General features: G+C 42.4%; 1 protein-coding gene across 5 annotated transcripts in view; it reads left to right on the top strand.

The window, feature by feature from the left end:
• FOCAD (focadhesin) overlaps positions 1-21,225 on the top strand; it is a 174,669-nt gene that overhangs the window by 149,457 nt on the left and 3,987 nt on the right. For all 5 annotated transcript variants that reach the window (XM_085845794.1, XM_085845795.1, XM_085845791.1 and 2 more), the window contains 14 exons: positions 3,152-3,271; positions 3,735-3,857; positions 8,927-9,004; positions 9,472-9,543; positions 9,750-9,852; positions 13,004-13,084; positions 13,555-13,683; positions 17,521-17,639; positions 17,794-18,018; positions 18,223-18,312; positions 18,432-18,609; positions 18,858-18,955; positions 19,061-19,327; positions 20,468-20,543. In XM_085845794.1, coding sequence (XP_085701920.1) covers positions 3,152-3,271; positions 3,735-3,857; positions 8,927-9,004; positions 9,472-9,543; positions 9,750-9,852; positions 13,004-13,084; positions 13,555-13,683; positions 17,521-17,639; positions 17,794-18,018; positions 18,223-18,312; positions 18,432-18,609; positions 18,858-18,955; positions 19,061-19,327; positions 20,468-20,543 — 1,759 coding nt within the window. The remainder of the gene's footprint in view (positions 1-3,151; positions 3,272-3,734; positions 3,858-8,926; positions 9,005-9,471; positions 9,544-9,749; positions 9,853-13,003; positions 13,085-13,554; positions 13,684-17,520; positions 17,640-17,793; positions 18,019-18,222; positions 18,313-18,431; positions 18,610-18,857; positions 18,956-19,060; positions 19,328-20,467; positions 20,544-21,225) is intronic.

The following is a 21,225-nucleotide window of genomic DNA, read 5'->3' as shown; positions in this document are numbered from 1 at the left end:
GCGAAGTCATCAGCGACCCAAAACCTTCTCTTTCACATTTTTGTGCCCAAATATGCCATTAAAGAGAAGTCTTTTTGCATGGAAGAACAATTTGTAGTTTAAATTATTTTGTTTTTAATATCTATTCATCATTTAACTTTTAATTACTTCCTGTGTACCCTGATACTGTAATGCCATTTTAACTACAGAGATCAAAGTTGGTAGAAAAGTTGAATGACAGGAGGTTGAAAGGTCAACACCAACAACCAGAGGGGAGCAAGGAGATGAGAGGTAAAGATGAGCAAGGAATTGACAGTTAGCATATAAGAAGGGACATGTAATGGACAATGGAACAGAGGGTGATAAGTAGACAAAAGACAAACAGGTAAAACAAACAGTAAAAGTGGGGAAAGCGAACGAACAAACAAACTGCAGGTGGATGGGAGAGAAGAGTTAATGATCGACTATTGTATTTTGTTTTTGTTTTGTGTAAACTATTTCCAAAAGTAATTAATTCTGGAGACGAATAAAGATGGGAGAGAAGGGTGAAGAGTGAGAATAAATTAGATCAGTTATTCTTTAGGAGGAATAGAGAACAACATGAGATGGCGATGGCTCACTATTTTAAAGTATTATATATATGAAATGTGACTCAGACAGGTGAATCCACAGACAGAAGAGGGGACCAAAGGCCTGTAGGAGAGTGATAACCTTGACTTGGCTCAGGTAACAATGTATGGGGTTGATGGATGATAACATGCTACCTTATTGTACTTGTGAGGAATGACAGGCTGAAAGGATTGGGCATAAACAAGTGAGGTGGTAGAAAATTGCTAGCCAGACATTTGTCTGTGATGGAAGAGGAGTCGACCTTGCACCTTGGTCTCGTAATCAGGAATGACACCAATTACCGTCCGACTTGGATTTCAGTGCCTCTATGGGAGTAAGGCGAGAATTAGTCATGCCAGCTTGCACATTGCCAAAATATATTTTTTCATCTCAAAAAAGGTTATAAACTAGAAGGGCACTCGGTGAGGAGCGCATACCTCCGCCAGGCTGATTAGTTTGTTTTGTATCCTACTGATGGGCCAGATCTGGGTTCGGGCCTGAACTAAAATTTAATCGGCTTGCTCTTGTCACCGAACCAACTCATCCACCAAGTTTTGTCCGAATCTGTCCACAACTTTTTTTAGATATCGTGCTAAATATTGTTCAGCCCCATCACTCAATGGTGAAGAACCATTTCAAAAAATTATCAGATCCGAATGTTCACCAAAATTGAATAATTTCTTCCTTGTAACACACCCAACGTGTCCACCAAATTTCATCCGAATCCGTCCACAACTTTTTGAGATATCGTGCTATATATCATTTTTGAGCCCAATCTCTCAATGCTGAAGAATCACTTTAAAAATTCTAGTAATCAGATCCGGATTCGGATCTGCACCAAAATCTAATCAGTTCGTCCTTGTCAAACACCCAACCTGTCCACAAAATTTCATCCAGATCTATCCACGACTTTTTGAGATATCCTGTGCACAGACAAAAAAACAGAAAAGTCTGAAAACATTAACCTCCTTCACCTTCGGTGGCAGAGGTAACAAAAGAAGGGCAGCTGGCCAAATGCCAAGGAATGCATTCAGGTGTGGGCAGGTGTTCTCCAGTCTTCTTGGTTGCCATAAAACTGTCATGTCTTGCTCGTGTTGATTCGTGCTTTGTCTGACAAAAGAAACATACCGAAGGAGGTAAAGAAAGCTGTTGTTCTTCACGCAGAGCAATTCCGAAGGCATTGATCCCTTTGGCCACCAATTGTGAAATTTTGAGGAAACGACAAGTCGTTGTGAGGTTGGGAAAGCGTTGGATGTGCTCTGCAGTTTTATGTGTACCATTGAAGGGGCCAGACTCTTCAATTACGACTCGCTCATTGCGATACAATGCATGAGGAGTGAAATGATTACAGTTCAGTTTCCGAAGAAGCTGAAACCACCTAAGATCAGTGATTTTTTTTTTCCCGCACAACCAAATCCCAAACCAGACAATCTTAGCCTTCATCAGGTGAAGCACAATCTTCCTCGTCAAACGTCTTAATTATGGCACGTGGGTGTCATTTCTTTTGTGCTATTTGCAATGAACCGAAAATCTTCACATCTGCAATCGGCTGATCCTTACACAGTCCGCGTAAGCGAGGTTTTGCTGTACTCGAACCTTTACAAGGTCCATAAAGCAGTCAGTTTTGTTCATAAGAGAATATTATTTAACGTGTATGTGTTTCATTATTTTAAGCACGTGTTCGTCAACCCATTGTGAAGTTTAGTTTGGTACACACGTATGAATTAAATAAGTGACTAAGCATTACACTGATTGAAAATGTGTATTTTCACGTCTGTTTTTTTTATCATACATGCAATGCATGAAGGTTGATACAAAACAAGTGTTCCATGTTCGAATTATCTTCCTTTTGACAAAATACAATCGCTAAGCTATACCCTGACAAAGCTGAAGGCTGTGAAGCTTGGTGATCACCAAAATAGCGCCCAGGTATTCGACTCAGGTTGTAGATGTAAGGACACAGTTGTTGCTCTATAAAGCGAGCTTGTTCTTCCTCTGCCTCATTTTGGCAATTGTAGATTATATGCAATATTCTTTTTTTGAGCTCTTTTGCCATTGAATCGTCTCGGGAGCGCCGCTGCTGGTGAGATAGTGCTAGTGCTGAACCACTGCTAGTGAGATATGGAGCACGCCATTTCGTGCAGCTTACAACATGCGCAGCTTAGCATCCCTTTCTGTTTTCATCGTTTCTGTGTTTATGAGAACAAAGGCTGCCAACAGACAAAATGTGTTATGCAAGTTAATTAAAATGAGTTGTGAATCACACACGAGTTTATAGCAATGATTGCCCTTTACATGTTACTTTGTTGCCTTTAAAAACGAGTAGGCCATTTTGAGGCTAATTTCTAAATTCTTGCCCTGACCTATGAAGATGGTGCATCAGTGGACCAGTTGTGCCTCAGCAGTGATACAAACAGCAGATTGGATTTGTAATTTAATTCCATTTAAATATGCCTGTGCTTGTTACAGGTTGCACATGCTTTATTATTTTCATGATTATTATTTTCTTCGAAGATAATGACAATATCTTGTGGACAATGGCCTGTAATTGTTCCTGCTCCAGGCAATTGGGCACGCAGTGGCATGCGCTTGTGTGACGGCTTTTGATGCGGGAATTCTGCCAGCTGAAGAGGCAGAGAGCATCATGGCTCAGCTACGGATGCTGGTCGAGCAGAATCAGCAGGTGAGTTGCTGGAAGGAATGGGATTTTGCTGAGAAGGCAAAAAGGTTCTGCATGTGAAGAGGGGAGGAAACACAGTAACCCGCAAGGAGGGGTTGGGGTTAGGGGGGCAGGCGGGAGTCAAATGATTGCTGATAAAGATGGAGGATGATGTAAGATAGTGGTGTACTGCCAACTTGAAGCCCTGGAGGGAAGAGTGGGATTGAACAGCTTCAGGAAGGGCAGTTCCACAAACGAGAGAAAGAACGGTGGGGCGGGGGAGTAAGCCTGGATTTTGCTGTTTCACCAGGTTGGTGTTTTTTGAAAAATTCCTTAATCATGGAGGAACACATGAGGGTTGGAGGGCTGAGACATAGCAGTCAAGTTTTGACTGCAGATTACTATTACATTGCGACTCTTTTGAACAAACTTGTGCCGTTTTATGAAGAGCACACTGATATATAAATATGTGAGTTTCTGTGCCCAGAATGGAGGCCTTTCCCTTTCCTTGGGAGCTGTTGTCTCTGGTCTGTCCTGCTGTGGCCACGGCCGAGCAGAGGAACTGGCATCTCGGTTGTTTTCTGCATGGACCAAGCTGCTGCTTGCAGAGGTATCCAGAATTCTATGTTTCTGCTCCCACCAGCCACTTTAAACCCACTTTATGCCTCTCACAGCAAAGCAGTCATGTTATAAAGAGCTGTCCTCGTTGCTTGGAAAGCCATTTTGTTTGGTTTTAAGATCCCATTTAGTAGGAGTATTAAAGTTTCGAAAAGCGAACATTTTCGTCAACTGTGAATAGGCAGGCATTTGTGTGGTATGCTGACACGTACCTCAGGCGTTTTCTTTCCTTATTTTTTGCTTAAATTTGTTCATTCAAGTCATGAGTCTTTGAGAAACTATTATATTTGAAATAACCTCAACAACGTTACATTTCCCTTTTCAATGCATGCAAGAGGCTCATCATGTTAGTCCAGGTTGTTCTATTGTTGAGTGTGCCATGAATTGGTGTGGTGCACTGCCCAAGCGGTGATATCAAGTGCTTGCGGTTTTGAGATCAGCCATGAAAGACAATAATGTTTATAAAGACCACGATCCGGAACTGCTAAACTCCTGCCAATTGCCACATTTCCACTGTTTTTGCCTGTAGAGCAGTCTTTATTACCCCGTGCATGAAGCGAAGTTCAGGAAATGGTTCACTTTGTCTGTTTACGATCGAGGAACTACTTGATCTCAATTGAATTATATATTCTGAACACGAATTGGAACACAAGGCTGTAGTTTAGCAGTACTTTGGCTCCGGATTTAGGAAATTGTACGGAATCACGTCCCGAGCAGCATGCGCACTGAGCAAGGTCATTGTTTTACTCTGCCTGCCTGTCTGGCAATCAAACAGTTGAAAATCATTCCAAACAGGGAACTTGCTGCTTTTATGGACATCAAAAAGGACACGAACAACAGACACGAATAACTAATGTAAGATGATGAATAAGGTGGTGTAAAAGACACTGCGTCAACGGTGGTAAACTTCCGAAAAAAGTTTTTTCTTGTTTTTTTTCTACAACCTTAAAAACCCGAATTTTTTTTATCAATCGAAACATATACTTGAATACTAGAACACAAATTGCCTTTTTGGCACTTTCAAAGACCTTACGTTCAGCAGTACTTGGACAAAATATGATACCATTCTATGCCATCTCTACGAATCAAATTTTTCGCTCGACCTCTCAGCGTTGGGGAATTTCGAGATTCAGATAAAATGGCGGCTTGTAGGAAATAATGGACAGTTTTCTGAAATGCAATAAGCAAGAGTTTAATAGACCCTTCCCATGTCCTTTTTTTTTTTTTTTCTTCTGAAGACCACATGGGGTAAGGTGTTCTATGAACTCTCTGGTTAACATTTATTTACTTATTTTTGACCCCATGATTATATTTGGGGTTTGATTTTTTTTTTTTTTTAATTGTTAAACCTATACATTTCACAATTTGGTTTGAATTCGTTTTTTTCCCGTTTTGCCTATTTATGTTACCTTTTGAATCTTGACCCAGCCATATACTGTCATCCTGGCATTTCGCATACGGGGTGATTCATCAATATATGTGCGCCATCTGATGGATGAACTTTAAACTGGGTATCTCGTCTGATACCATGAGTTGGTGGACGTTAAAGATCGCACGGTGTCCTTTGCAGAGTCGGCGAGCTATTGCCAGTACCTTAAACAACATACCAATTCCTACCCTGACTACCACTGGTAAGGCAATAGCAAACCACCCAGTGTAATCCTTCCCACGAAGCTGCTTTGGCAGCACTGAGTCTCTCTTCAGGCAGAGGATCAGAATTATAGATTGGTTACCCTGGTTACATGGAACAACATTGTAGGTCAGCTTTGCCATGATGCAAAGCAAGAAACCATGTTATTGATATACAGAGGTTTCCACAGGTCTTTATTATGGAGCACCACCTAAAAGTGGCGGTGTGTAATGATCATGTGGATTTTTGGTCACGAGTTCATCAGTTCCTGACAGCGCTGTTTCCTCCTTAAAGGTCAACAGGACAAAATTCTTAACATAAAACCTGGGGGGGGGGTGGGGGGCGGGGTAGCCTGATTTAAAGCCAAAGGACACTGTGAATGTAACAGTGCTGAAAATGGGGGAAAACAAATTCCTGGTGAAACAAAGAAAAATAAAAAACAATGAGAACAAATGGAAAGAATAATTTGGAAAACAAGTCAAACCAAAGACAAAAGTAAAAATAGCACCGCAAAGCGGGTGTAACCCCTCAGCCCCTTGACGCAAACTAATTTCAAGATGGTGGCCATATTGAAAATCGCAGCACGCCCATTTTCGAAAGGAACCTTCCTCTACTCAACCCCAGAGTCCCTTTATAGAGAGAGTAGCGACAACTAACGATTTGACGCCATTTTGAGTCCGTTCAGTGCGGTGCACGTGCGGAGCCGCCGTATGGCGCTAGTGCATTGAACCGTCTATTCCATTATTTTCTATATGTGTGAGAGATGGGAATGGTCTTTTCCATGTTGATAATGAACAAATTATGTGAAGATGACAAAATACAAGATTTATGACAACTAAGAGCCATGTGATAAAGAAGAAATTCACAGAGCTGTTTGTGATTTAACAGTCACAGACATTTAGAACCATGACAAAGACGGAGAGCGAGACTCGAACTCTCACCTCCCTGCTTATACATGTGCATGTACAACACAATGTTGAGAGTTATCTTTGTATTTCTGCAGTTGTTTGACCTTGTTTATCATGTGTGGGTATATATTTGTGTTTGTTTAATTTTCATATTTAAATTATTCATCTAAACTTTGCTGCATGTTGCCAATCATATATTAATCCCACCAAAAATAGATTAGCCCACCCCACCCGGCCCCCTCATTCCCTCACACACACACACGCACAAGTTAATGTCCTCACCCATTCAAATCAACAGAGACAAATACATACATTCAATGCATGCCCCCCCTCTTCTCAGTTGTGGCATACAACTGTATAACTGGCATGAATTGGTTTTGAGAAAATTCTTTCTGAAGCATCACTGAAAATTTGAATGACAATAATCATATCTTCCATGTGAAAGTACAAAAAAAAAACTTATTTTATTATTTGTTTTACGAAGGTCTCAGAGACCATTGTGAAAGGCCGAGTTAGCTCGTGGGCCGAGTTAGCCCGTGGGCCGTGTTAGCCCGTGGGCGGTGTTAGCCCATGGGCCGAGTTAGCCCGTGGGCCGAGTTAGCCCGTGGGCCGTGTTAGCCCATGGGCCGTGTTAGCCCATGGGCCGAGTGAGCCCGTGGGCAGTGTTCGCCCGTGGGCCGAGTTAGCCCGTGGGCCGAGTTAGCCCGTGGGCCGTGTTAGCCCGTGGGCCGTGTTAGCCCATGGGCCGTGTTAGCCCGTGGGCCGAGTTAGCCCGTGGGCAGTGTTCGCTCGTGGGCCGAGTTAGCCCGTGGGCCGAGTTAGCCCGTGGGCCGAGTTAGCCCGTGGGCAGTGTTCGCCCGTGGGCCGTGTTCGCTCGTGGGCAGAGTTAGCCCGTAGGCCGAGTTAGCCTGTGGGCCGAGTTAGCCCGTGGGCAGTGTTCGCCCGTGGGCCGTGTTAGCCCGGATCTGTTCTCCGTTCATTCGTCTTTGTTTTGACTTTGAGTCTGACTTTGGAGACATGATCTCGACCCGATATTAATTGATCTAGCTCGAAGACTCTAACTCAAACTCAAACTTAATTTTAAATAAAGATGCCTTCCCCTTCAAGTGCTAATTAATCCACGAGAATGGATAACAAGCCTGGAAAGCCAAAGCAAAGGCCAGTCTCACTCGCAGCACACAAATATACGCATATGGGACCATTACCACCATCACACTGACCTGGCAGAGAACTGACCAAGAAGTTGCTTTCCATCCAACACGACTGACTCTGTCCTCCCAGATTTTCCGTCTTTTAGCATCTGATGGAAATCTATACATCTTGAATCCCTTCTCCGTTCTATTTGTGCACCCAAAGGCGCAACAACCTGTCATTTTGTCGTAAAATCGATGTAAAACACGAATGAGAACGCTGCGTACAGCGGGAACATTAAAACGCTGACCGATATGCGTCCGATCCTGTCCGCGATGGACTCAAAATGGCTCCACGCAATCACGTGACTAGATTTTTCCGGACCCTCTATGTCGCTACTCTTTCTATAAAGGGACTCTACTCAACCCCAACACACCCAGCAAAAATGGATTTAATCGGACAAGGAGTTCTCCTCGAAATTGACGGAAACCAAAAGTTGACAGATGTACGGACACCCGCCCGGACAACGCCTATGATGACAATACCCCTTAGCCAATTTGGGCTGAGGGGTAAAAAGCATAAAAATGAGATGAGGAAGGCCAGTGAAGTGAAATGTGTGATTGTATCCCATGCATGGCTTTATTCCTATTTATTTATTACCAATAAGCACTGACAAATAGAAATCGGTGCCCACTTCGACCATGAAAATGATAGAAAAGTGTTTGGGGCAGAATCGGACTGCAGTGTCATCCACCGGACAAGGAACGTGCCTTCCACGGCGTCACTGACACAGTGTACCCACCTCCTTCCCCACGGGTGTAGTTTTGTGGTCGTCATTGTCGAATACAAGCTCATCTGCCTTTTGATGCCGTTTTCTCCATCAAGGGTTCCACTACCCCTCTCAGGCTACATGAGTTGCCTTGAACTGGTCCAAGCAGATCATGGGTGTTTTGTCAGAGACACCCTCTCCTTACTTCCTCCTTTTTCAGAGACACCGTCTCCTTACCATACTTACCGTTGGCTCCTAAAGGGAGCTCGTAAAATCCACCCTTTGTCAGTTGTTGTTTTTAGTCCTGCAGGGTGTCATAGTCACCCTCACCACTGGCAAGCCAGTGAGGGGAGTCAGTTTTGTTAACGACCACCTGAGCATGTGGCAGGTAGCACTGATTAACATGTGACCAGAGGTTTACAAATCACTACCTTAAACGTAGCGTTGTCTGCTGACTGCTAAAGCCTTATGCTGTACGCAGAACTAAAATTTAGGTTGTTGATAGTTTATGCTAACTGTGACTTCATTCGTTGTCTTCTTCTTTTTACCTGGTAATTTTGTCTTTAACTTGTGGAATTGTTATTTTTATTGACCATTGATAGCATAACATTTTTCTGTGCCAGAGTTGTCCTACCATGCAGCGACTGGCTGCAGCAAATGGCCTGGCAGGCCTCGCAGGTTTGCAGAACCAGTTCTTCCAGGTGAGGCTTCTAAGTTTGAAATCAAAATTTGTGCCCTTGTCGTGTACGCACACTAGTTTGAACCGAATGAGGTGCTTCAGGTTCCATAAGCAACGTGTTTAGCCGCGGTTTATAACCGCTTCATAACTTTTCTGTTCACTAAGTGAAGATGAGATGATGGATGTGTCATGAAGTCCCAAACTCTTGGTGTTTGAAATTAACATTACGGAATAAATTTGTCTCGATTGCAGGGAGTTCCATTGGGAACTGTGTTACCAACATGGATTATTAAAATGGGATCTTTTAGCAGACCTCCTTGAATGGTTTGGTTTAAAAGAAGACTTTTGAATGTTGTTAGTGAAGGATGAGTGCCTTCCTTCTCAGAAGTTTCTGCCCAACATCGTACACACACGCGCGCGTTTATGGATATGGGTATGATGTTGTTTTGTTTTTGCATCGTATTTGATTATCGTCTCGACCTACCACAGATACAAGCTGATCTCATGCAAAGCACACACGTACAGCAGCGAGTGCAGGAGACTGTGAGAGTCATAACTCAGGTATGTTGAGATATGTTCCAACTTTTTTCTTTGTTTGTTTTCCATCTTGCAGCTACATGCTCTGCATTTTAGTAATTATGAATAGATTTAATTTTATACATGAGAATTGAACCATGAAAGTACAAAAAAAAATTACTCTTCTTCCAACCACATGTATTCTTCTCATCCTTCTTCATATCACCATCTTCCCAACTCCTCGTCAATAGGTTATCTCATTCTCAGGAGCTGTTGGACTTCAGGCCGTTGTGGCATGGCTACTGGGAAACCTCCATCTCAGTTGTAATTCTAGGATTCAGGGCAGCTCAGCGGGTAAGACCTAGATCATTTGATTGTACCTCTTTATCATAGTTCATCAGATCGATGCCGTTCATGTGCAAGACTCCTGCAGCAACAATGAAGATTCATTGAGGTTTTGAGGCCACGGTTTCACTCTTTGTGTCAAGCTCTTGGGAACTGTTGGTGTGGCTTGCATGATGAATGCTAATTTTAATTTTATAGCCTGACAAAGAGAGAAAAAAAAGAAAAGAATAACTGCTTTACAACAAAGAGACTACTTTTTCTATATCGTCCTTTTGAACCAATTTTGACCTTTTTAATGGAGTATTTACTCTTTGTGATTACAACGTGACACTATTTATATGGTGTCTTTCATAAGGAGATGTCTCATGGTGCTCTACAGGAAACCAGATCAAGTAAAAACAAGAGAAGGGAAAGAAACTTGGAAAACAAATAAATAAAAAGTACAAACATGTAAATTTAGACAAAATAATACAGCAACAGTTAATTGGCGTGCATACCAGTGAGGGTTCCGTAAACTACGGCTGCCGTGACAAATGTAAAATAAACCAATGTCACCCGCAGGCTGACCCGTATCTTGCCAAAAGGTGACCACGTGTGACTTATTTAAGGTCACACTGAGGTGAACAGAGCTGCTATCCACCAGGAGCGACTCCTTGAGGAATATCTGCCTACGAGAGATTCCGATGAGAATCGTTCTACAGAGTAACCATGAAAAATATGCTTTTGCCTCATTACGTCACCAAATGACATCATAATGTCTCAAGCTTGACATATCTAGAAAGCACTCATCGAGGTGTTCAATTTGAGGTACTACAGGATATGGTTTCTAAAACTTGAAAATTTGACCTTGGGGTCAAATATGTTTGACCTCAGGTGCTAACCATGAAGGTCAAGGCCAATCGCCACCAAAAATTAATCAGCTGAGCGCCAGACCATGAACTATATTCCCATGAAGTTTTAAGACGATCCGATTAAAATTACTTTAAAAATAAGGGTTTCGTCGACTCCCCTGATTTGCGACAAAGTGACCTTGACCTTTGACCTTGACCTTCAAAATTTTGTGCACTGAAAGGGACCTCTATAGGCCTCTGATATGCGAAGTTACAAAAATTTCCAATGATAACTGTGCTCTGCAGAGTGATTTATACGTGATTACAGACCAAAAACAAAAAAAAACAAAACAAAAAAAAAACATATGGAGGTCAAGGCCAATCGCCACCAAAAATTAATCAGCTGAGCGCCAGACCATGAACTATATTCCCATGAAGTTTGAAGACGATCCGATCAAAATTACTCAAAAAATAAGGGTTTCGTCGACGCCCCTGATTTGCGACAGTGACCTTGACCCTTGACCTTGACCTTCAGAATTTTGTGCACTGAAAGGGACCTCTATAGGCCTCTGATATGCGAAGTTACAAAAATTTCCAATGATAACTGTGCTCTGCAGAATTTTTTATACGTGATTACAGACAAACAAACAAACAAAAAAAAACACAAGCTGACTAACATATCTTGCAAAACTTCGTTTTGGCAAGATAATGAAAGCAAATGGCCCATTTATAAGGATCAAGCAGAAGGAAAGGAATCGAATACGAGGGAAATGGCAACCTTAAGGAGGATGTCGACATATTCGGCGATACGACACAGGATGGGAGGATCGTTGGTGCTTAAAAAAGATGGTGGACACCGTTTTGTTTAACTGTCTCACATAGTGCGGTCGCTGTCAGCATGATCCCATTCAAAGCTTATTCTGACGGCTCACAGGAATCCATATCCTCCTTCCACCTAACAGCTTGGTGGCGGGGGTAGCCTAGTCAGACTGCGTACCTCTTGGCCATCCTGCCAGCCCACGTTCAAATTGACAAGATGCAAAATGTTGAACATTACCAAGGAGAGACGTTAGTTACGAAGGATTAAATTCCAGGGAAGTAGCAACTCGGACAAGTATGATTGCATGACGCAAGCATGACGCGAGGGCAATGCTTCGCCCTTCACAAAGGTCATTTCTAATGAGCTCCATGGTGAACTCGCGTTAAACAATGTTCTCGCACCATCTCGGCCCACCCCACGTGACCAGTTTCGGTTTTGACTCCGTCTCAGTTGCTGTTGATAAAGCGCGTACCGATGAGGCATCTTACGTAACCGCCTTCTTTAAAACACTTCGGGTCGTATAATATGAGGAAAAATTACTGCCACTTATCATTTGGAAACACTTCCTGTCTGTTGACCCAAAGTCGCCCATTTACTGTATCGGTTCCATCTGGCTGCAGTCTCATAATGGTCTGTGTTGAAACTGAACAAAGTTAATTAGTGAATCTTGGTTAATGTATAGGAAGTGTGGTGGTTCTGGTTATCATCCTGGCTATGCCTTGTGGATATATCAATCGAACCAGACTCAGTAACTTGATGGTTCGAGCGTCCCCTCCGAGTCTGGGGGGTCGGCGGTTACAACCCTGGCCGAGTCCCACCGAAGACTTTAAAAATGGTACACGCTGCTTCCTTGCTTGATGCTCAGCATCCATAGGGACAGAAGACAGACAAACAACAACAAGTCGGCAAACATAGAATTTGCTTTGATGGGCCGAATGGCTTCCTCCTGCATTGAAGTTCCTTGTAAGGGAACTCATATTGTTTAGTATTCAATAAAACCCCATCCTCTGTAAGGGCTCGATCTCTCAAGAGTGTCATCGTGTTTGTTTTTATTTATCTTATGCAGGTTAAAAATAATTATTTTATTTCCCTCCATTCCATGTTTGCCTGTCCATTGCCAAGAGGTTCCGAGTGGAGCCCAATGCTGTATACAGTCGATTCGCAAGTGGATGGATGCAGGTTTTAGATGCAGCATGCTGAGCAGCAGAATAAACTCCAACTTGTGAATATAGGATAAACAAATGAATGTTTCATTAATCTGAATGATCTCCAGGACGTAACTGTTGGGGATTTTCTCAAGTCTATTTTCGATGAGTCTCTATTTTCTTTACGTTGTGTCTTCAGGAAACTCGCGTTTCCAAAACCGTCTTTGATTTCATTGTTTACTTACTATGTCTGTGCTTATAAACGGATGGGGGAATCGAAGATCCATCAAATACAGCTCATTGACACAAATCGACAGTTTTGGGTGCTGAGTTATGACTCGTTTTAATTCATTTTTATTTTGCAGCACCACCTAATTACAGTTACCTTCCGAAGACGAGCGTGATCTCTCCGGCTGTGGATTTGCTGATCGATACTGGCAGGAGAGGTACATGGTTGCTTGCATCCACACACAGCTCGCCTCATGATCGACTGTAACTCTTCTGATAAATTACTGATGCAAGCGAGAATTAAGACTCCACGATTTCTCTTTAACCGCGTAAACATGACCCACTGTCTCTGGGGCCTTGGTCATGACCTGGAAGTTGTCGGCCATAATCAAACCTGAACTTGCATACCCAACATGGCTCAAAGTTGAGATTTGTTTTTAATATTGTAAGCAAAAACACGTTCGAGAATTGGAACACACTGCAGTACAAGCCGAAGTTATTAATTCTGTCACTCACACCAAATAATGTAAACTCAACGTGCACAGTCGAAGTGTTGTCAACTTTTGGATTCCAACCTTTAGTAACATGGCTTCCTGCCAGAATTCTTTCACATACTCAGACAACAGGAAATAAAAACTTTATTTGAAATTTGTTCACACGAAAGGCTCATCAACAATCCCCATCGTAGATGTGGAGGCTGTAACAGTGGGCCAGGTGTGCGTCGTCCTGGCCTCCCTGCGAGCCGGCGGTGCCTGTCGCCCCCTGCCTCCTTTGGACTGGGCTGCCGTGCTTACACCTTTGCTCCAACTCGATCTTGGTGAGTGATTGGGACGTATTGTCCACTAGAGTTGTTACACCCGAACGATTACTTACCATCAGGTAATGTAATGCAACAGAGATTTCTTGCACATAACATGCATTTCCAGCCTTTTCCTCTGGACATTCAAAAAAAGTCTTTCTTCAAAAATTACCTCTGATTCATAGAAAATGTAAATATGGCTCAAATACACAACAAGGAGACAAAAGATTGTCCTTGCAAATGTAGACCGGCCTTCTCCAGCGTATCTTGCTTTCAAATTCTCCAATCATTGATGGTGAAGTCAGCTTTTTGCCCTTGGCTGCTTGGCATTGGACAAGCTGCTCTTGCTGAATATAATGGTGGGAGGATGCTTTAAACAATACGAACATGAACACTGAAGCTATTCCTTCAGCCATTTGTTTTGCCTTCGACAGCAAGACACCCCACCGTTCTCACCAGGGTCTAATTGGGGTTCACAGGGGTTTCCTTATTTTTTGGAGTAGGAGGTTACCATTAAAAAGTAGCAGGTTACCATCACCCCGATCGAAGCGAGCGCAGCTGTATGGCCGGGGTCCAGGGCCCGCCTCGGGCCCTGTAAGCCGGAGGATCCTTGATGGCTGGAGATGCATTCTAGCATGATTTCTGACATGAAATAGTTTTCATAGTATCATGCTGTTGGGGTGGAAAACTCCACAAAACAGGTTTTTTTTTTCTTTCATTCATTTTATGCATATTTTCCCTCTTCAATTTCATTTTACTTTGTTAAATATTGTTTATTATTATTTTATTGTGTTTTGTTTTGATTTAATAAACAGCTCAAACTAATAACTTCAGACTAGTTTGTTGTTTGAAAATGAATGATAAACATGTATTTAACTTCACTCGTTTTCTGATAATTTCTTTATTTGATGTCAGCTAGCTTCATTCAACCAATCAAACAATCCAAGCGTGAATACTGCGTCACAGTCACAATCCCAATTTTGTTAAACTTCCAACTTACATTATCCGCCAATATCGTGTTGTTATACCGTCAAGAAAAGCTCGCAAGTCTATGGTACATGCATGTACCTGCGGTACCAGTATTCAGTTGGCCAGTTCACAACTGCTCATACTTGGCCTTCACTTCAGTGAATAAACGGCGATTTTCAGTGAAAATTACTTTATCTATAATTCCAGGTGTGTGTGTGTGTGTGTGTGTGTGTGTGTGTGTGTGTGTGTGTGTGTGTGTGTGTGTGTGTGTGTGTGTGTGTGTGTGTGTGTGTGTGTGTGTGTGTGTGTGTGTGTGTGTGTGTGTGTGTGTGTGTGTGTGTGTGTGACCGCTGTTTCTCGACAACCTCTGGTCCGATCTAATTGAAACTTGCCAGGTATATTGCTGGGGACCTGAGGATGTGCCTTTTCAAGGTTTGATATTAATCGGACAAGTGCCTCCCAAGTTATGGCCATTTATTTACCAAACCAATGACAAGACATGTTGTTGCGTGGGCGTGGCCGATGGAGAAGGGAAGCTCAGCCACGTTCCCCATTACGGGTTACAACGTACGGGCTTCCGGAGAGTGATGACTTCGTGTATTCTAATAATTTCTCGATTTCTTATGCGCATTTATAGATAAACACAATGGCCCAAGTTATGATCGTTTTCATATTAGACGGTGCATAAATTTCGGTAACATAAGAGTGCTGGTATGCTCCGAACCAGGAAGTTTTTTTTCTCTTCTCTTCTCTTTTTGTTTTTCCTTGCGATGAAATTGCGAAATGGCAAAATACGTTGGTGCTAATTGAATATTTGGGCATTAAAACTAAATTGCGAATAATCGTAACTGCAAATAATATGCGAACTTCCGGGCCACGCACGTACGGGCATGCGAGAGCGAAGAAACGGCCTGTGTGGTTGTTGTTTGTTGCTCGCGGTTGGAATATTTCTTTATGAAATTTTTTTTAATTTTTTTTTTTACGGGCACGTACTAGTAAATTAAAAAGGCACAACAGGTGCCCGTGTATTTCGGAGCTGCATCACTTGACAAAAGCTCAAAATGGACTCGGTGAAATGTGTTTCGTGAAACAACAACGTCACACTCGCGAGAGTGCAAGTTTAGACCAATTACTGATGGCCAGAAGCTTACCTCCTATGCCTTTGGACTTTTTCGAAGATCCAAAGTCAAACAGGGATTTTCGTTTCGATGCCATCGTTTCGGCACCGAAACTGCGAGGCCTACAAAGTTTATTTTCTTGAGGTCATTGCTGTATGGTATCAGGGTATCAGGCCAACAGTCCAAAACGAGGCTAAAGCAGAGAACTCTCCATTGCAGGAGGCATGTTTTAGCTGCTTGTGTTATTTTTAGGTCAGTGTTGTGCTAGACCTGGCGAGAGTACTAACAGTAAAAGTAAGCCCGCTTTTATCGAAATACTCATGTATTCGTCTCGGATTTCAAAACAGGGGGTGTAGAGATTTCGTGGTGACAAAAAAAAAAATCGAAAAATCGGCGCTGAAGTAGGTGGCGACCTTTGACATTTTTTCTCTGAGTAGACGGCTGCGGGTCGCCGGTAACCGGCTTCTAAGGAAACCCCTGGGTTCAGGTTAACCCACTTTGCAAGCTTATGCACATGGGAACAGGAAAACATGTTTTGGGCACCCACAAAAACTATAAACACATGGCTGCCTCCACTGGAATTGCTGGGCAATGCACTAAATGTCTGATTAACGTCTAGTTACTGCTTCCTGGTACACTGGTTATCCCTGCCACCAAAAGTGGACGAAGGGTATGTATTCAGTCCTGTTTGTTTATCTGTGAGCAGGATATCTCAAAAAGTTATGGACGGATTCAGACAAAACGTGGTGGACAGGCTGGGTGGGTGACGAGGACAAACTGATTCGATTTTGGTGAAGATCCGGATCCAGATACTGGAATGTTTCACTGATTCTTCACAATTGAGAAACGGGGCTAATCTTGTATATTATTTCCGAGTTTGTGGTTTCGTGTCACGCTATCTTCGACTTTGTTCTGCGCTCGAGTAACGTGATATTCGGCTTACATTATCTCAAAGACCACATGAGGTGCATGGTACAAAAAAAGTAAATAAAATGGTTCTGAAACAGTGAAATCGTATTCCACTTACTGCATTAAAGTAAAATTACTACTGATACTCTGCATCAGTTCCTTTCTCAAACACACCCACCCCAACATGTCGCGCAGAGCATGGGTTATGCTAGTAACAATATAAATAACACGATATCTCAAAAAGGTATGGAGGGATTGACAAAATCTGGTGGATTATTTGGGTAGGCGACGGTAACAAGACAATTAGATTTTGGTTCAGGTCTGGATGTCGGTCCGGCCTGTCAGTGGGATACAAAACGTAAACCGTACAGCCTGGCGGAGGTATGCGCTCTGCCGAGTGTAGTCCTTTACATCGCAAGGATCCAAATTGCAAATTTCCAAGCCACTCGTGTCTGTTTTTTATATTGGAGTTTACTTTCACTCGAGACGTTTCCGTGACTGTGATTTGAGGATGTGACCAATCGGATCTAGCTTTCCAGGATTCCAATGCATGGCCAGCGAGCGCATTGTGGTCATAGCTCTGTGGATTGGTTGGAAAGCACCATGCATTGTCTTTCATTTTGACCTTGTGTTAATAAGATTTATTTAATGATGCACTGATTTTACTCCTGCAGTTATTTAAAGTTTGCTAATGATGCGAAATTGTTTATTTGTGATTAATTCTAAAATCCTTGGCCTTTTTGAGATAGCCTGTCCTTGCACAACCCCCCCCCCCCCATGATGTTGCCACTTCTATCTCCTGTGATTTAAAGCCAACAAAACATCTGTGTGCAGTGAGTGTTGTATTCGTATCCCACAGGGAACGAGGTGCAGCAACAATGTGTTCAGTTGCTTGCAAGCCAAGCTGCTGCCTCCAAGAGTGCAGCCAGCATGCTGATCACATTGTTGACCAGGACGTCTATGGTGCCTTCTCTGCAGGTAAATACTAAAAATAACACCGATTCAAACCATGTCATACATCTTTGATTTATTAGTGAGATCGATACCTCATGGAAGTTTTTGTTTTGTTTAATTGATTTATCTTGGTGTAAAAGTTGGTTAAAAGGAAGGTTTTAAACATATGTTTACACAGGCAGGAAACTTGGCGATGTGGAGGTGTTTGCCGCTCTGGTTGCACCATGTACCGGAAAACAAGCTACAAGCCTTCCTGGGAATGCCGAGTGGTTGTGTACCTTTGCGCACTAAACTGCGTGGCCTGCACGAAGCACTTGCCTTGCCAAGCCTGCCACCTTCCTTGTACAAAGTGTTGCACCAGACCTTAAGTACCTTCTTTCTACAACTTCCAAAGGATCCTGTGGTAACCATTTTTAAGGAATGGATGTCAGAGAACTTTGCACTTGCCATTGGATGTCACATTATTTTTTGCGGCTCACGTAAGGGGTTGTAAGTTTCGTCTATTCATTCGCAAACATTCAGAAAGGTGGTGGCTGTGTTTTGACCTCTCAAGGAGGTTGAGACCCACTATATTCGGTTCTCTCAATCAATTTCTCGTCCTACACAGCTATCTGAGCTGAACGTGTACACAGAGGCAGCTCGGTGTCTATCGAGACTCACAGATGAAGACATAGACACGGTCACAGATGTTGATGAGGTGCGTTTGCGACGTAAATGTTCCCGATCTATCGATCGTAATTATCACTGTACGGGTATTCTTTCTCAGCGTGTGATTTTTTTTGTGACGTCATTCATGTGCCCTCTATCCCTGGCTAGACTGGTTTACTTCGAGCCACACTGGTGCGGTCCCTTTTGGTGGTGGATGGTCGTGTACCTCTTGTGGCTTTGAACGACTGTGTCCGTGCTTCGGTGGGCCACCCACTCGGCTACAATGTCTGCTGGGTATTGCAGCAGGCTTTATACCAAGCTCGACTTGCTCCAAAACGCAGTACAGGTAACCACATGTAAGAATATTGAAGTGTTGTTAGCGGAAAGATGAACTCTTTGTTGATCTGCCATTTTATCCTTTCACTTTTACTCCCATATTTGACCAAAGTTCATCCCTCCTATCGAGCTCAACATAGACTCATTACGTCTGATAACAGTTACTTGCTGACAGTTGTACCTCTGGATAGTTCTCACTGCTACTTATTTCATCAATATATTGGCAAGCATGCTATTTTACTTTGAGGAATCTTTTAGGAGCATCAGAACATCTTGAATGGCTGCTGGAGCTCATGGGACACACTCGAGGCATCGCCCACCATGCTGTACCGGTATCAAGTGGTACAGTTACGCAGGTTCGATGAGGCCCATCATTCGCACAAACCTGTTTTCCACTTGCCATGTAAGAAAATAATTGGTCTGTTGTTCAATGGTACCCTTGGTATTTTTGTACACCGTAGGCCATTCATCTGCTGTTAACTTTGTTTGGAGTGGCGGTGTTGGTCTGGGCAGATGACTCAGCTCCGTTGCTGCTTGGACTCACCTCCTCGTGGCTTGCCTGGGAGCCCCTTGAAGCCAGAAGCGAGATTCAGCCTTCCAGCACCACGACTGCTACGTTGGGTTTATCACAGTTTGGCACTCAAGGAGCAGACCAAGCCCTGAGCCTGTTACCTTACTCTTTGCCACAGCTGTTAGCAAAGGAGCCATGGAAGCGATCTGCAGACACGGTGCTGATTTGGGGCTCGGGAACACTTACAGAACTCTGTAGATGAAACGTTTTTGCATCATTTGGAAATCATGGAACATACAATCTGGGTGTACTGCTGATAACTGTGTGACCTTGAGTCCTTTAAGGCTTTGTTTTTTTTCGTAAGTTTAAAAAAAACAAAAGAATGGGCCTTTGGACTGGTCACATAAATATTTTGTACACCATAGCTCGTCAATAGATTAACTAAACTGGGATGTATGTGTGATATGATTATGTCTGTATTGGCTTTGCCAGTCCAGGCTTGTCATGCAATGTCTTCATCCACTGGATTTTGCTCCACAAACTCATTTCGGATTTGAACATCCAGCAGGGAAAACCTCTCGGGCTGGGAATCCCAGTCTGTGCACCGCATTAAGTCATTGCTGATGTCGGTGCAACGTCGTCGTGCAGTTAACGAACCATTGCCATCACGGTGTATGTTCAGTTACCGCATGGATTCTTTCATCCATCTTGTTTCCATTTCATCCATCATCACGTGTCCTTTTAATTTGGCTCCTTCACCCTTTCCTGTTTTTAGCCGCGTCGCGTTGCGAACGCTGGCTTTAAGAGAGCTCCGCGTTGTTCTTCTTCTTCTGGTGAAGACAAAACCTTTATGACGCGGTTCTTGGACACATTTGTCCTTGTTCTTTAACCACGGCCAAGGAAAGGTTTTGGAAAAAATTCTGCAAGTGTTCCTGCGATTACCCCATCATGGAAATGGCACGATGACCACCTTAGGGAAGGGGAAGTGATTCTCTAAACGAAAGTTGGAGTGAACTCGAACACTAGAAATCTCATGAACCCCACCGATCCGTGAACGGAGACTAACTACGAGTTAATACCACGATAGTTTTGGTGAAATGGAAGTGAAGGAAGGTGGATATGATATTCCCATGTTCAATGATTATTTATTTATTTTTAATTGTTGCTGTTTATTAATGCTTTGTGGAGCTTCATTGCAGAATTCCTGTTCTTTATTAATGCTGTAATCCTTGCTATCCAACTCATTCTGAGATGTGCAGTACGAACAGTATGATGGTTCGTTTTAACTGTGTGTTAGGGACTGAAGGGACCTCTGCCAACTGCTAAATCTAATCCTGAATGGCCTTTTTTGATACAGTTCATCGATTGGTTGAGCGGAATGTTGGAACTCCCAGCAAAGACCGTCGGTGAACAGCTGACCATAACGCTCAGGGGTAAGTACCATCATCATAACTTGAAGTGATAACAAACCTTTCCTTCCCCTCATTGTTGAACTTGCTCATCAGTGCTTCATGGAGATTTTGATCGTGTGAAGAACGTTTGTAAAAAAAAAAATATATATATATATATATATATATATATATATATATATATATATATATATATATATATATATATATATATATATATATATATATATATATATATATATATATATATATATATATATATATATATATATATATATATATATATATATATATATATATATATATATATATATATATATATATATATATATATATATATATATATATATATATATATATATATATATATATATATATATATATATATATATATATACAGTGGGGAGAACAAGTATTTGATACACTGCCGATTTTGCAGATTTTCCCACTTCCAAATCATGTCGAGATCTGTAATTTTTATCATAGGTACACTTCAACTGTGAAAGATGGAATCTAAAACAAAAATCCTGAAAATCACATTGTATGATTTTTAAATAATTAATTTGCATTTTATTGCATGAAATAAGTATTTGATCACCTACCAACCAGTAAGAATTCCAGCTCTCACAGACCTGTTAGTTTTGTCTTTAAGAATCCCTCCCATTCTCCACTCATTACCTGTATTAACTGCACCTGTTTGAACTCG

This window comes from Eptatretus burgeri, chromosome 11 (assembly GCF_056783735.1).
Source record: "Eptatretus burgeri isolate ZD-2024b chromosome 11, Ebu_testis_v1, whole genome shotgun sequence".
NCBI lineage: Eukaryota > Metazoa > Chordata > Myxini > Myxiniformes > Myxinidae > Eptatretus > Eptatretus burgeri.
This window is presented reverse-complemented; position numbering and strand designations above follow the sequence as displayed.